The sequence below is a fragment of the Emydura macquarii genome, unplaced genomic scaffold, assembly GCF_026122565.2.
Source record: "Emydura macquarii macquarii isolate MOO-44397 ecotype Brisbane River unplaced genomic scaffold, CSIRO-AGI_Emac_v2 contig_2676, whole genome shotgun sequence".
Classification (NCBI taxonomy): domain Eukaryota; kingdom Metazoa; phylum Chordata; order Testudines; family Chelidae; genus Emydura; species Emydura macquarii.
Window position 1 is genome coordinate 5,932,275 of NW_027132813.1, and position 17,158 is coordinate 5,949,432.

At 39.5% G+C, this 17,158-nt stretch overlaps 1 protein-coding gene across 4 annotated transcripts in view; it reads right to left on the bottom strand.

Moving 5' to 3' along the window:
* Nucleotides 1–17,158, bottom strand: part of RBKS (ribokinase) — a 108,866-nt gene that overhangs the window by 20,927 nt on the left and 70,781 nt on the right. For 3 of the 4 annotated variants that reach the window (XM_067564792.1, XM_067564789.1, XM_067564788.1), the window contains one exon: nucleotides 3,827–4,015. In XM_067564792.1, the coding sequence (XP_067420893.1) occupies nucleotides 3,827–4,015 (189 nt within the window). Of the gene's footprint in view, nucleotides 1–703; nucleotides 1,293–3,826; nucleotides 4,016–17,158 lie in introns of those variants that run through there. The other variant, XM_067564790.1, reaches the window with a different exon arrangement.

The following is a 17,158-nucleotide window of genomic DNA, read 5'->3' on the forward strand; positions in this document are numbered from 1 at the left end:
AGACTTTTTTGTTGCTACTGCGGCACTGAATCCATACACTCCCCAGTCTAGATGAAGTTGTGGCCCCCTTGTGCCACCCTAACCTTCCTCCTTGGTAGAATTTTTATGTTCCTAGCAGGATCTCATGTCCTGGCTTACACTGGCAATGGCTGTCATAACCATGATCAGTCTAGCTTTCAGAAAGTAAGTTATACTGTTGCTCAACATAATGATACATCCCATTTATATCACTTCTAGATTTGGCCTGAGGCTCGTCAGTTCTTGTTCTACACCAGTGGTTCCTAATCCATGGGCCGGGGGCCAAAGGTGGCCCGCAGGGTCTTTCAAAGTGGCCCACCACTCCCCTCCCACTGGCTGCAGAACGGAGCTGCTGCCTAAGGACCCAGGCGGAGTGCGGTGCCACTGGGCTGCAAGACTGGTGCAGACTCCTTGCTGCACCCAAGAGGACAGGAGATCAGCACTGCCCTCCTTTGGTTCCAGAAGGGAGCATGGCAAAGTGCTCTGCCTGGGTCCCTAAGCAGAACACTGCTGGAGTCCCTTGCTGGAGCCAGAGGGAGGGGAGCACTGATCTCCATGGTGGCAGAAGGGAGTCTCTTCCTAGGGACCCAGGTGGTGCGCACGGGTCTACAGGACACGTGCGGTTTCCCTGCTGCAACCAGGGGGATGAGAGATCAGCAAGGAGGGAGCCTCCTCGCTGCAGTGGCTTCCCTGGCTGCAGTGGGGGTCAGGGGAGCAGAGAAGCAGGATCTACCATGCTTGAGGAGAGTAGCAGGATTCTAAAAATCAGTGCCTTCTGATTTGGCCTGCACTGAGCAGACCACTCACAGTGACTTAGCTGCCAGCCCACGTGCTTCAGTGTGTAGTGACAGTCACTCATCTACACTAGTGCTTTGTCTGTGAGTGTGTGACATACTGTGAGTAATTTGTACGTGTAAAATAGTGAATGTAAAAATGAGCACAGTAGCATCAACACATTTACTTTAATTATGTAGTGATCTGTAGTATATGTCAATACATTTTTTATGAGTTGATAGACTGGTGGCCCTTCAGGGTTGTAAAAATGATATTTGTGGCCCTCGAGCCGAAAAGGTTGAGAACCACTGTTTTACACTTTTATATAGTGCTGCTGTGTACCTTTGCATCCCATCTCAGATGTGGCTGCATTTTAGTAGAAGGCAATATAATACATAATGTAGATACACACACAATACACTAGGGTATAATGTGTTATCTATTTCTATGTAAAGATCTGTACAATTTTAGTAAAGCTTATGAAATGTTCTGGTACCCATCTGAAAAAAAAAAAAAAAAGCTATATAAACCAAAGGTCATTATCTTTTAAAGCTATTTTAATATAGTTCTGTGTATTTAATGTCATTTCAAGTAAGTTGAAAAATAGCTGTTTCTAAAAATAGATAAGGAGACTTCATAGATATTGTTTTAAGTAGACATAATGGATCCTCTAAGAACACCTGAACTAAGATACCTTAATGTGTGTGCTCAGTAGCCAGTATTAAATGGCTTCTCTGTATACATTTTTATTTTCTTCTCAAAACACAAAAACTGGATATTATTTTTGGATGGTCACCTAATATTGTGTTCCTGAAATAAACCTATATACAAAGTTAGCACAAACAAGTAATCTGAAAAGAAAGGTAATTCATGTTGATAGAGGTTTGTTACAGTATGTCACTGTACCAGGAGAAACAGACATTTGGGCCTTACAACACCCTACTCTTGCAAAACTTCCTTCTAAATCACTACTGATGCACTAGATATATTATAGAATCGATGGAAAGATCTGCCAGCAGTTGTAGGATGTATCAGATACATTAGTAAAGCCTCCATTAAAGTAATTAGGGACAAAAAATTCCACCAGGTTATATTTTCTTTACAAAGTGTGGGTGAAAAAATGTCAGATTCTCAGCCCTGGAGACTGATGTGCCTATTTATCCACACAGCTGGTATGACAGGACAGTGCAAGCTTTTCCCGCTGTTCTGCCAATGGGCTTCAATCCTGACCTAGAGGGCCCATCTTTAGGATTGAGAGGAGAGTTCAGATTCCATGATCTGCTTGATCCTTAGCCTCTTTGATGAGATTTGCTAATGGGGGGAGGAAGGGAGAGAGACCTGTCTAAACCACTAGGAGAACTCTGTTAAGCTCCACATTCTTTTTTGTCTGGGCCTACAAAAAGATTGCCAAAAATTTTCACCACTGCTACCACTGGTGGCGAACTGGTGGCTGTAATGGTGGCAGTGTTACTGTAGATACAGGTCCAAGCAGCTGCCAGCACTTACAGCTCACAGCAGGCTTATAGGACTTGGTACTAGAGTTGCCAAGTCTCATGATTTTATCAAGAATCTCGCAATATTTGGTGTGCTGCTTAAAGCCCCATTTTCTGGAATCAAGAGACTGCATCAGAATGTCAGCTTGCAGTTAATTTTTTTTTTCTAGTTCTCACGGCTGCAGAGAAAAGCTTACAAATGTGACTTGAGTGGACTCTACTAAAGACTCAGAAATCAAAAAGCAAATAAAAAGAAATGAACACTTAAAAAAAAATCTAATGATTTTAAGCCAATGTCATTATTTTTGAATGCTTGGGGTTGGCATTATTGTGGCACTTAAAACACAGGGCCATCAGCAATCTGTGCAAACTGTATCAATAAATCACAATGCAAATCTGGTCATAATGACCCTCAGTTCTGGGTGAAGTGGATTTAATTTCCAGCTCTGCCACTGGCCTGCTGAGTGACCCTGGCTAAGTCCCTTCATTTTTTCCATCTGTGCAAAGGGGAATTTACCTCCTTTGTAAAGCACTTTGAAATCTACTGATAAAAGTAACATATTAAAAACTAGATATTATTATTAATACAGTTCAGATATGTGAGGCACCAGATGGTCAAATCTCCAAGTGTTTCTATAATAGGTTATTGTAGCAGAACATATGTAATAGTATTCTATTACATCCGTCAGTTAAATGTATAGTTAGTACATACAGTGAGGCAAATTCTGCTCTCAGTAACGTCAACAGATATACTTTGGATTTATATCAGCTGTAACTGAGCACAAAATGTCCCAGTTTGCACAATGTGGCAATATAATTTTGCTATGAGAATTTTAACTGTTGCTTTTCATTTGTGGTTAAATTAGCAGTCCTAATGTTCTGTTAAGATAGGGGAATCTACATTTAATTTTGAGCAGGAAGAGGAAAATATACCCTAAAAATTATAAATAATACCTGGTCAGTGACATTTTAATCCTTACCTATCATCATAAAATGAGCTGACACATCATATTATTAGTGCCTTTTCACTATATTCTGTGGAAGCTGATGCCATTTATGCTGGACTAACTAGGGGACTTTGTGTGAGCAATTCAGACTTGTGTAGGAAGAGACCCTCGTTCATTTTTCCAAGGGCAGAATCCTTGGCTCTCTGCTTTCTCCCACTGCACTAAATGCAGGGTCATTCGAGTTCTTGAGATGATGAATTAGATGATTGTGCAGTGGTGACAACAGGGCTGTTCATGCCACTGTCCTCATCCATAATGGAGTGAGCAAAAGAGAGAGAAATATACCAACTCCAGTGATGAAGGAAAATGAAGATATCATCAATGTATACAATAACTTTAGTATATTTACAGTACAACCTATAAAACTTGAGTGAACTGGCATTTGATGTATAACAGGCTGGAAGCAACGTATCAGTTTCACATAATAAATTAGCCTTTGTGCTAGCGCCAGGGATTTGGTTGATTACTCACTGCTTTGCTTTAATGCTTAAGTAGCCTTTTCCAAGGCAAGACAATTAAACCACAAAAACATACCGTAGTGTCCACAGCCGTGACCTTCCCAGCAGGAATATGCTTTGGAATAGGCTCTTCCACTGATATCATCACGCAGCCTTCTGGTCCCAAAGTAACAATTACCAGCTTACAGCCTCTTTCTAATAGCACAAGTCCAACCTTCCCAGCATCTTCAGGGTTGCCAACTGGGATGCCCGTTAAAATTTCAGCCTGGAAAATAATCCAAACAAATCAAAATCATAAGCAGACAGCACTAATGTATCAGAAAATGGTTGAATTTTAAAATATTATTTAATTCTTTTTAATTTAGCTAGGTGAACCAAATATTTTATCTTTACTAACAATATTCAGAGTTGTGTTATCTGAAGGATTTATTGAAAGAAATGACTGGGTCAAATTACTGAACCTCTGGTGAATTTGTCCTGTTATTCGTATGTCTGTGGCTTGAGATGATGGTATGTGCATTTCAGTGTAATTACGCATGTCATACATACATACATACACACAGGTTTGGATGAGAGCTCTTTGGTGTGGAGTTTGTATAAGACCAAACTACAAATAAATACATATACACACACAGTCAAACAAGCAATGTTTTTATTGAAGGACCATCTTGAAGTAATTTCCCCACTCCCATGCAATGTACTGAAATATTCTCTAGCCTTGATTCATAGTGATGTGTCTCATCTACAATTTAATATCCCTTCTTGCATGCTATATTACGTTATCCTTCTTCAAATCCATCTGTAAGACTCACTTCTGTTGTAATACCCACAAAATCCTGCCAGCTGATCATAGCTAGGCAGATGTTGAGCTGTGGCTACCTCTTTCCATGAGGAACTTGCTCATTATCTCCTGCTCATCATTGTTAACTCCTCCCCTAGAACCCCATCTGTTTGTTTCATTCATTCACCTGTTGCACCGTCTCATAAATCAAGATGGTTTACTTTTTGAGGGACGGACTGTGTTTGTATGTCAGGGCTATGCAACACTTAGCATGATGGGCTCTGATCCCTGATCAAGGCCATGAGGCCCTAACAAAATACAGTAATAATAGATTTTGAAAACCTATGAATAAAATTAGGATTAATACTAAGGCTGCGGAATTAGGTATGGGTGCAATCCAGCTCCCACTGAAGTCAATGGAATACTTCAGCCTTGTTTCTCAATGTCTGTCACTATTCCTTGTCTGCCCCAGATCTCCTGTTGCTCAAGACCTCCCACTCTGGCCTGATACACTGCCCCAGAGAGTTTACAATATAGTTAATGAGATTCTTAATGGGATTTATTTTGTACATATGCTTAGGATCCAATCCTGCAGTACTTACTCAGGCAAATCATCCATTGGATTTGGTTTGGTTCTGTAGACGTTTTCAAATGAGCACACTTTATAAATGTGGTGGCAAGGTGTGGTAACAAATTCACACAATTCAAAGTGTTTTGGCCACAGTTGTAAGCTATTCAGTTAGACAAGAATGTAATATATTTTAGGTTGAGCAGAAGGTTACTACACCTAGCATAGTTTCTGTTTGGTGGATTAAGGTCAACACACTCTCAAGGTTCTCTAGATGGAGAATATTTAAGTAAATTAAATCCAGACAATTGTTTTAAAAGTAAAATTCAAATTATCTGCAAAAAAGCTAATTAAAAATCAGCATAAAATGTCACAAAGTACTTCACAAAACTTGGCAACTATGCCTCTTCTGTGACACTTGCAAGAAACTAGCCAGTCCTAATAAAATAGATAGATAGAAGGGGAAGTTAGGGATAGTGGATAATTATTTTTTATTAAAGAGTATTTTTTTTATTGTATCATCATAGCCCTTTGTATATTGCTTGTACAGATTGTAAGATCTTTGGAAGAGGGACTATGTATTCCTTTGTGTGCATAGCACCTTGCACATTGTAGGTGCCACTGCAATAAAAATAATACATTCAAAACAACAACTGGGTGAAATAGACTCTAAGTAACTCTGAAATTTGCTCCTCCACAGGCCAGATTTGTTAACTTTCCAGGCATGCTTTTTTTTCAGGCCTTTGGGAAAGAAGTGGGTTTGATCTGGGTTGGAAGACAGTTTGATTTGGGTTTAGTTGGGCTGATTTTTATTTTATTCTTGCAGCTGTTTGGCCAGTTGTGTAACGATGGGGATTTCATAAGATCCTGCACAAGGTGATTATATTACTTCAGTTTGTATGAATAACATTGGTTTTAAATTTTGCAAAGCGCCCAAAAAATCTTGAGGTTGGCTCTATAAAAATCAAAACAAAGAGGAAATGATGCTGTCCTTTCTAAAGCAAAACTCTCATTTTGTCTGCTTAGGTTTTTATGTTGTGGTCATCATCTGGGACCTAAGTCAAGAGGACTTTTTCCTGAGTACAGAAAGCGGGATTTGCTCCATTGTTTTGTGATTGATGGTTTTTTGGTTTAACAGAAACTCTTCTACTTCTTCCGCTTTGTTGATTACGTCCACACAAAAATATTTCTTAAAAGAGATTCTTAAGCAGATAGCTTTGCTGCTACATATGTATGAACATAGCACTCCAGCTGTTTGTCACTACTGAGATGTAACTCATTTCCAGCAGAATGGTGAAACTAGAACACACTGGAACAAGCTAGGAGCCATTTTCCCACAGAAGTGACAGAAACCAGACTGATACTCTGCCAATAGTTAGAATTTTACAGTAAATGTCAACTGATGTTAAATATAAATCTGCTGTGCTGGGTTATAAAGTTCCTCCCACCAATAAAATCTCATTTAAAAAAATACTGTGCTACAATTGAAGGAAATAACTAATGGTTGTCTTAAAAAAACCCCAACACTATACAATAACAATACAAAAAGCCCAAGATGGACTTTTTAATAGCTTTTGATTGAACTCTACACGGCAGCAAATAAAAAAGTCTATCTTTTTCTGATTAAATCTCACAACACTCTTACTGACACACAAAAAGACGCTTTAAATAAGAGTAAGTCTCACAAACCGTCAATAAAATAACTTCAAAACAAACATTATGTAGCTCATGAAGCCACTATTTTATTCAAAATACGCAACAGTAAGGTTGAAAAGCTGAGAACTCAAACATCAGGAAAAAAGCAGAGTTAAGGTTGAAGGTTCAACATAAACTCTGCTTCCTTGTTCTTTTGCCTTAAAACATGGTCTTTATATTTGTTAAATAGTGCAACATATCATTCCATGAAAAGAATTCAAATAAAAATTAAGGCTATATACAATTTTTATGATAAACACTATTTTGCAGTATTTATTTTAATGTCAACTATATAAAGCACATTATGTATTTCTATCTAATTTAGTTTTCCACTATAGTGCTCAAATATAATACTTTAAAGAGAAGAATGCAAATATAACATCCATAGATGATAAGAATATCATAGTGATATTTGTGTATGTATTGTATACATTATTAGAACGTATATACAAGATGCAACATAGATGCTAACTTGTAGAGAAAGATAATACAATCTGAGAAACAGTATGTGGTCACGTTATGAAAGGCTATGTTCAACCTTAATTTTCATTTTCTATCTTCTGAGTGCTTAACTATGTAAATATAAGTTTATTTAATTGTATGGCATTATATTATATATTGTATTATTTGACAAATATATAATTAAAGACAGACCATATTTTAAGTTATAAACAAAAAGAGGCAAAATTAAGGCTGAGTGTTCAGTTTTACTTGCTTGCTTTTCTTGACATCCAAGTGCTTGGAACCCCAAACATAACATTACATTAAAAATATAGTGTTTTGGGCATGGAATTGTTTTGATTTGTTTTGTTTTGAAAGGGGAAGATACATTTCAACTATTCAAACTATGGAGCTTGTAATTTAATTGATCAGGAGTTATTTGGCTTGATGCCTCCATAACCCAGTCACTCTTGGACAAGCCTTCCTATCATGCTGGATTTTGGGGAGTCTCTGTCTCATCCAGAAACTTCCAGGACACAGGACCAGATCATCAGCTGGTGTAAATTGGTACAGTAACAGGGCATGTAAACTCTTTGGGGCAGGGACCATCATTTTCTGTATTTGTACAGCGCCTAGCACAATGGCCTACTGGGTCCATGACTGGGGCTACTGAGATGCTGTTGCAATAAAATAATAATGGAACTATGCTGAGTTACACCAGCTGAGGGTCTGATCTGCAGTTCTTAAGATTGTCCTAGTTCAAGATGCCTCAATTTTAAATATTCACCGTTTGAAACCTGTTGAACCAATTTGTTTCAAACTTGACTTGCACCTTATATTGTGTTGAGAGCTACATCACAAAATCTGGTTTGTATGAATTCTTACAGATGAGTAATTCCACTGAAGTCATGAAGCTCTGCTTGTGAGCAAAGGATTGTAAAATCATACCACAAAAGTTAGTTGTTTGTAGCTTTTAGTTGTTTCATATTACAAAGTTTCTAATCAGAATATATGGGGGAAAAATACTTCTCATGCTATAATAATTCAAAAAAGGCTGAACTGCTTTATCTTAAAGTTCTTTCTCCCTTGTGCACCCAAAGCACTGTCCAAAGTATCACATCTTTCATTTAAAGACTAAATATGGAAAAATGTCATTTCAAAAGTTATAAACAACTGATAAAGTGGGTTTAGAATGAGGTTGGAATTCAAACTTAACTATATTGTGAAATGCGCACACCATCTATAAGTAATGCAGCAACAGTAATTTCCCAGTGTATTAACTCAGTAAATGCCAGATCATGCAAAGCTCAGAAGTATTAAACATGTGGGACAGATTATTGCTTTATGTACCTTATATGATATCTGTTATCTATTGCTTAGTAAAACTTCTATGTATTAAATAAATCTCCATATTGGGAAGCAAAGTAGTGCTTTATAATCAATAACAGACATATTTCCATAATCTCAGTATACTGCATCATTGATTCTGATAAATTATCAGTGATAATGAACATACTCTTGATTCCAGACATTAATTATTCCTTCAGAAACTATTTAGCTTTCACTAATACACAATAATATGGAGGAGAAAACAATGGGATAATATACATGTATACATTTTTTTCCATGATTTTTTCATATCAGGTTATTTATGATAGATCTCATAGAATCATAGAAGATTAGGGTTGGAAGGGATCTCAGGATCCAACCCCCTGCTCAAAGCAGGACCAGCCCCTACTAAATCATCCCAGCCAGAGCTGTGTCAAGCCGCACTTTAAAAACCTCTAAGGATGGAGATTCCACCACCTCCCTAGGTAACCCATTCCAGTGCTTCACCACTCTCTTAATGAAAAACTTTTTTCTAATGTCCAATCTAGACCTTCCCCACTGCAACTTGCGACCACTGCTCCTTGTTCTGTCATCTTCCACCACTGAGAACAGCCTAGCTCCATCTTCTTTGGAACCCCCCTTCAGGTAGTTGAAGGCTGCTATCAAATCCCCCCTCACTCTTCTCTTCTGCAGACTAAATAAGACCCGTTCCCTCAGCCTCTCCTCATAAGTCAGGTGCCCCAGCTCCCTAATCATTTTCGTTGCTCTCTACAGGACTCTCTCTAATATGTCCACATCCCTTCTGTGGTGTGGGGCCCAAAACTGGACACAATACTCCAGATATGGCCTCACCAGTGCCGAATAGAGTAGAATAATTACTTCCCTCCATCTGCTAGCAATGCTTCTATTAATGCAGCCCAATATGCCATTAGCCTTCTTGGCAACCAGGGCACACTGTTGACTCATATCCAGCTTCTTGTCCACTGTAATCCCCAGGTCTTTTTTTGCAGAACTGCTACTTAGCCAGTCGGTCCCCAGTCTGTAGCAGTGTATAGGATTATTCCATCCTAAGTGCAAGACTCTTCACTTGTCCTTGTTGAAGCTCATCAGATTTTTTTTGGCCCAATCCTCCAATTTGTCTAGGTTACTCTGTATCCTATCCCTATCCTCCACTGTATTTACCACTCCCCCCAGTTTAGTGTCATCTGCGAATTTGCTGAGGATGCAATCCACCCCATCATCCAGATCATTAATGAAGATGTTCAACAAAATCGGCCCCAGGACTGACCCTCGGGGCACTCCACTTGATATCGGCTGCCAACTAGACATCGAGCCATAGATCACTAACCATTGAGCCCGATGATCTAGCCAGCTTTCCATCCACCTGATAGTCCATTCATCTAGCCCATACTTGTTTAACTTGTTGGCAAGAATACTGCAGAAGACCATATCAAAAGCTTTGCTAAAGTCAAGGTATATTATATCCATCGCTTTCCCCACATCCACAGAGCCAGTCACCTCTTCATAGAAAGTAATCAGGTTTGTTAGGCATGGTCAATCAGGTTGGTATCTCTCATATAAAAAAAAAAAACAGTTTACATTTATATAAGGCCTTTCACCCAGGCATTTCCCAGTACTCTACAAATATTAACTAATTCATCTCTGCTGAACCTCTAGCTAGGTTATTATGAATGTATCTTTTTCACAGATGGGGAAAGGCAAGGACCAGAAAGATTAAGAGATTCACCCAAAGCTGCACAAGTCACTGGCAGAACTGGGATTACAACTCATGAGTTAAGAACCTAACATTTAGGTAAATTTGCTTCTTTTGAAAAGCTTTGTAATTCCCCTTGTAAAGAACCAGACGACTCTTCAAATATGTTTAGGGTCAGACTTGAATCTCAGACATGTGGGATATATTACTACCTATCCCCTTCCAGGCTAGGCAGCAATACTCAGAAATAGCTCATGTGTGATTGTTTTTATTATTTGTATTGTGGTAGCACCTAGAGGCCACAGCCCCATTGTGCTACGCACTGTACTGACAAATAACAAAGAGATGGTCCTTGCCCTTGAAGAAGTCAACTTGTGCATGTCTATCTTCTCAAAATTTAAAAAGATTAAATGTTAGAAAAGAACTCTCTTGCTTCACTAATATGAAATTTGATACATTTATTCTGCATTTCTTTCATTAGAAGAATGAGGAGACTGAAGAGCGAGCACATTCCTGCACAAACCTCAGGGATTAAGTTATGTTACATCTGGTGTACAGAGAATTAACAAACCAGTTTCAACAAGCTTAATCTTTCTGGGAAAAGAAGAGAAAGAAAAAAACAGAAACCAAATTAAACTACTAGCTAAGCAAAGAACGAACTGATAACCTTGCAAGATTTGTTTTGAGTATTTTTTTCATAAACCGCATAGACAGAAAAAACTATCAGATGTAAAAAATATTTATTATTGAAGTGACCAAGAATAAAAAGAACAGCTTGTGAAAAGCTTTCTAGATGAACTAGAGGTAGATGATTCACTGATAGCATAACTTTGTATGCTTCTTTCTAGCACATAAATCCATAAGGAACAAGATATGCTGTTATACTATGTCCTGTATGCAGAAGCATTAATATCTAAAGAGTTTAATGGATGACAGGCAATAAGGTGTGAAGCTATATTAGATACACAGATGCTTGGAATATATCACATGGCAAAGTTTGCAACTACCCCTGACACCTCTAAGCCTTTGATATTTTGAGAGGCGAGAGGCTGAAAGACTGTACAGACTGTTGATTTATGAGAAGGTAAACAAGAGAACAGTCACAATTCAATCACATGACTGTTTTCAGGCAATTATGAGCTATGTCTTTTCTTTAGTTATGTAACAATAAGAATTACAGTATGGCTCTTACTACTGAATGCTGGATGCCGTAATCTAATTGGCTGGCTTATCCTTTCAGCTGATACTGTACTCCTGTGTTTACAAACATGAGGTTAATAGCCTTGTATTCATATACCATAAAAATTTAGCACCTGTAGACATATGTTGATGAGTGCCAACATTAAAGAAATGTTGGCAAGTTGTGTCACAAATACTTGAAAAAAATATATATACACGTGCGCACACACACACATACACACACAAAACTTAATTTGGCCTCAAATGTATCTCAGCAGATGTGTCTAAGTTAAATGGAATATCCTGGAAACAGTTGAATTGGATTTCTGTACATCTGTTAATTGCTAAAAGAATTATCTTTGCTCACTGGAAGGACAAAGATGCTCCATCTGCAAAGCAGATGGTTACAGACATAGTAAAGACAGCTTTATTAATGTTATAATTAATTATTTGTATTATGGTAGCACCTAGGAACTCCAATCAAGGATTAGGGCCCCTCAAGGAGGATGAGGGTGGAATATAAACCAGGGGATTTGGCCAGGGAGCGGTCATTCAAGATTTAGTGAAAGCAGTTTCAGTGGAGTGGAGACGGTAGAAACTGGATTGAATAGGGTCAAGAACAGAGTTGGAAGACTGGAACTTAAGACAATAGTTGCAGATGGCACATCCACTAAGTTTGGTGATGAAGGGGAGAACAGAGATATGACAGTAGATAGAGAGGAAGGTGGGGTCAAGATTGGATTGGGGAGGATAGGTAGCATGATTTTGAAAGAAAATGGATGACATACCTAAGATATATAGGAGAAACAGCAGTAGAGTTGTAGATTGCCAAAATTGTACATCCAAGAAGAGAAGTACAGTAGAACCTCAGCGTTCCGAACACCTTGGGAATGGAGGTGGTTCATAACTCTGAAACGCTTGTAACTCTGAACAAAACGTTATGGTTGTTCTTTAAAAAGTTTACAACTGAACATTGACTTAATACAGCTTTGAAACACTATTATGCAGAAGAAAAATGCTATTTTCTCTCTCTTTTTTTTTTTTTTTTTAGTAGTTTATGTTTGATACACTACTGTACTATATTTGCTTTTTTCCCCCTCTCTCTCTCTGCGCCTGCCTGATTGTGTACTTCTGGTTCCAAATGAGGTGTGTGGTTGACCGGTCAGTTCATAACTCTCGTGTTCGTAACTCTGAGGTTCTACTGTAAGATAAAGAAACATATAATAGTAAAAGACTGAGACACAGAGCATTTGTTCTCAAGTCTCTCTGTAGTGGGGATTCCTACATATTAAATTGTTGTTGCTACATTATAGGTTGAGAGTGTAGTGACACCTATAGTTACTGTTGCCAAACACTTCCCATTATAAATTACTTATTTAAATTACTGTTAAGTTACATTTAACTTTGTCAAACTTTAACCATTTGGGCTGAAATTTTCCATGCCAGTGTCTACCTCAGGTTGAAATTTGGGGAAAATTTCAACTAAAATGGTTCAGCTGTTTCTCAGAATGAGGGCAGGAAAAAACATGTTGTTTTGCCATGTTCCTTTTTTTTTTTATTTACACAACAATTTCATGAGAATCTCTAGCATCTCAGTGCTATGCATCAAATGAGGAGGATAAAAAGAACTATCGAATGATGTTGTTGTTGTTGTCCTTCATGATCGAAGATGACGCTGATGATGGTATTATGTTTTGTGAGTACAATTGCAGCTAAAAAGTCTGATGTGCGAGTGGCAACCCCTTCCACACAGAGTGCGTATGTAGCTCGATATCAAGGAAGAGATTACAGTCTATGCCCGTGGAATCTACTGCTGTTTATGACTCAGCCTCTGTGCCTCAAGATCCATATGGCAATTAATCTCAAACTAGCTCCATCACTGACTGCTGCTTGCCAGAGTGATCTGTCAGTTGCTGACAACTCCCAGCTGTCAATGTCAATGTTGCACTGCTTCAAGTTATGCTTCAATGTGTCCTTGAAGCATTTCTTCTGGTTGCCTTGTGTGCAGTTACCACTTTCAGTTCGTTATAGCAACTGCTTTGGCATTGTGGTATTATCCATCCTCAACACATGACCAGCCCAACGTAACTGTGATGTGATGAGCAATTGCTTCAATCCCTGTGGAGTGGCTGCATTCCAGAGCCTCGTTATTGGTAACTTCATCCTGCCATTTGATGTGGAGTATGCCACACAGATGTTGTAAATGGAACTTATCTAGAAGTTTGATGTGATGCTTGTAGCAATTCCAGGTTTCGCACTCATACAACAAATTGGACTGCACAACTGTTTTATGAACTTTTGGCTTGATTTGAAGCCTAATATCATGTTGCTGCCAGACTCTGCCTGATAGTCTGCCAAATGATGACACGACTTTGTTGAACGAGGCAGAGATCCTGTTAAAAAACGAGTATGTAATCATGTCATTAGACTGTATCACAATGCATACGCACATAAGGGCCAAACTAACATTGCACTGGCAACCTTAAGCATTTTCTAACTTTAGAGTGCTCAATTTTGCAACATTAACATTCTTTTAATATAGTTGTTTTGGATGTAATACAATATATGTTATACTATATATACCGTAGAGAGTCATCTCCACCATCTCCTGTAGTTGAATTGTGATGGCTGTTAGATTTGTTTGCAGTGGCACAGGAGCCAGCAAACAGAGCTGTAAATAGGGGAGTTTGAGTGGGAGTTTGCAAGGGGAGTTTGGGGAGGGAGTGTGTAGGGTTCTCGTATTGTTGCAATGGTCACTGGGGGGTTTGTTTTGGTGGGGTGTGTGTGTGTGTGTGTGTGTGTGTGTGTGTGTGTGGTTTTTTTTTTTCTCTCACTGACAGGACCTAGGTGAAGAAGCTATGCCAGATACAATGGCAGCAGTGGTAGTGACCCTAGCGGTGGTGGAGACAATGAGGATGACTGGATGTGGGAGCTGCGGGATGTACATGATCCTGGAGGGGGTACCACAAAAGAGCTTTGTTTGTGTGAAGTGCTGCCTGATATAGCTGATGGAAAAGAAGATCCGGGGCTTGGAGATGCAGGTGGAAACTCTGGTTGAGTTTAGAAGAGGATTCGAGCAGATGATGGAGCAAAGGCATGAAGAGGCTGAAGGGAAAAGCCCAGACTTGCAGATGGAAGCAGGACCAATGAACTCTGAGGGGAGACTGCTGGGTGAGGAAAGTGGCCAGTGGAAGCATGTGACTACGAGAACCAGGCAGAGGAAAAGATGGGCTACTGAAGGAGAAACAGAGCTCAGGAACAGGTTTGCAGAGTTAGAAAATGAAGAATGGGTGCAGCAAGTGGTAACTGAAAGTGGGAGGGCCAGGAAGAGAAGAGAAGCTAGTCCTATACAAAGAGCGGATGAGCCAATGGTGATACCACCAAATCAGAGCCCCAGGGAGATCCAGGATGGGTTGCAGAAGATTGAAAAGGAGAACAGAAGACGAGAGGACTTGCAGCCAAAAAGAACAGGGGAGAGGCCGGAGAATCACACTGTCACCAGCAAAAGGCACGCCTACATGATTGAGGACTCCGCTCCTGAGAAGAACAGACAGGGTTGTAACCAGATTTGATCCGGAGAACAGAAGGGTATGTTGTCTGCCCGGTGCTAGGATACGAGATGTGGACCTGAGGCTGAAGAGGATCCTAGTGGGAGCGGGAAAGAATCTACTGATTGTCCTTCATGGGTACAAATGGTATGGCTAGATTCTCACTGGAATGAATCAAGGGAGACTATGCCAGGCTGGGGAAGACTCTTAAGGAAATAGATGCTCAGGTGATATTCAGTGGGATTCTGCCTGTCCCTAGAGGAGAACAACAAAGGCGTGACAAGATTATGACGATAAACAGATGGCTCAGGCAGTGGTGCTATAAGGAAGGCTTTGGGATGTATGATCACTGGGAGGCATTCATGGAAATAGGACTCTTCTCTTGTGATGGACTTCACCTGAGTAGGGAGGGAAATGCACTTCTAGGATGCACAACTGATTAAGAGAGCTTTAAACTAGGGAGCTGGGGGAGATGGTTGGGAGATGGCGAGGTGAGCTGCACGCCTGATTTTAACATTGAGAGGGAGGAAAATGAAATAGGAAAGGATATAGCAGTGGGGAGCAGAATGGACATGAAGAAGGGTGGTGTAGATACCAGTGTAATAGGTGATACAGGCAGTAGAATGACTGTGGTGAATCATGTAAGCGAAGCCAAACAGCAAAAATTAAGATGTTTGTATACCAATGAGAGGAGCCTGGGTAACAAAATGGAGGAACTAAGCTACTGGTGCAGGAAGTGAAACCAGATATTATAGGAATAACAGAAACATGGTGGAATAGTAGTCATGACTGGAGTACAGGTATTGATGGGTATGTGCAGTTTAGGAAAGCCAGAAATAAAGGCAAAGGTGATGGAGTAGCACTGTATATCAATGATGAAGTAGACTGTAAAGAAATTAGAAGTAATGCAGTGATTAAGACAGAGTCTGTTTAGGCAAAAATCACATTGGGGAAGAAAACTGCTAGAGCTTCCCCTGGGATAGTGCTCGGGGTGTGCTACAGACCACCAGGATCTGATTTCGCTATGGACAGAGACTTCCTTAATGTTTTTTAATGAAGTAAATACTACTGGGAACTGTGTGATTATGGGTGATTTTAATTTCCCAGATATAGACTGAAAGACTAATGTTAGTAATAATAATAGGGCTCAGATTTTCCTGGATGTGATAGCTGACAGATTCCTTCATCAAATAGTTGCTGAACCAACAAGAGGGGATGCCATATTAGATTTGGTATTGGTGAGTAGTGAGGATCTCGTAGAAGAACTGGTTGTAAGGGGACAACCTTGGTTCGAGTGCCCATGAGCTAATTCAGTTCAAACTAAATGGAAGGATAAACAAAAATAGATCTGTGACTACGGTCTTTGATTTCAAAAGGGCGAACTTAAAGAAATTAAGGGAATTAGTTAGGGAAGTGGACTGGACTGAAGAACTCATGGATCTAAAGGCAGAGGAGGCTTGGAATTACATCAAGTCAAAATTGCAGCAACTATCTGAAGCCTGCATCCCAAGGAAGGGGAAAAAATTCATAGGCAAGCTGGATGAGCAAACATCTCAGACAGGTGATTAAGAGAAAGCAGAAAGCCTACAAGGAGTGGAAGATGGGAGGAATCAGCAAGGAAAGATACCTCTTGGAGGTCAGAACATGTAGAGACAAAGTGAGATGCCAAAAGCCAAGTAGAGTTGGATCTTGCAAAGAGAATTAAAACCAACAGTGAAAGATTCTATAGCCATATAAACAGGAAGAAAACAAAGAAAGAAGTGGGACCGCTAAGCACTGAGGATGGGGTGGAGGTTAAGGATAATCTAGGCATGGCCCAATATCTAAACAAATGCTTTGCTTCTGTTTTTAATGAGGCTAACAAAGAGCTTAGGGATAGTGGCAGGGGGACTAATGGGTTTGAAGATATGAATGTAGAAATTACCACATCCAAAGCAGAAGCCAAACTCAAACTGTTTAATGGGACTAAATTGTGGGACACGGATAATCTCCATCCAAGAATATTAAAGGAACTGGCACATGAAATTGCAAGCCCATTAGCAAGGATTTTTAATGAATCTGTAAACTCCAGGGTTGTACCATATGACGTGAGAACTGCTAACATAGTTCCTATTTTAAGAAAGGGAAAAAAGTAATCCGGGTAACTACAGGCC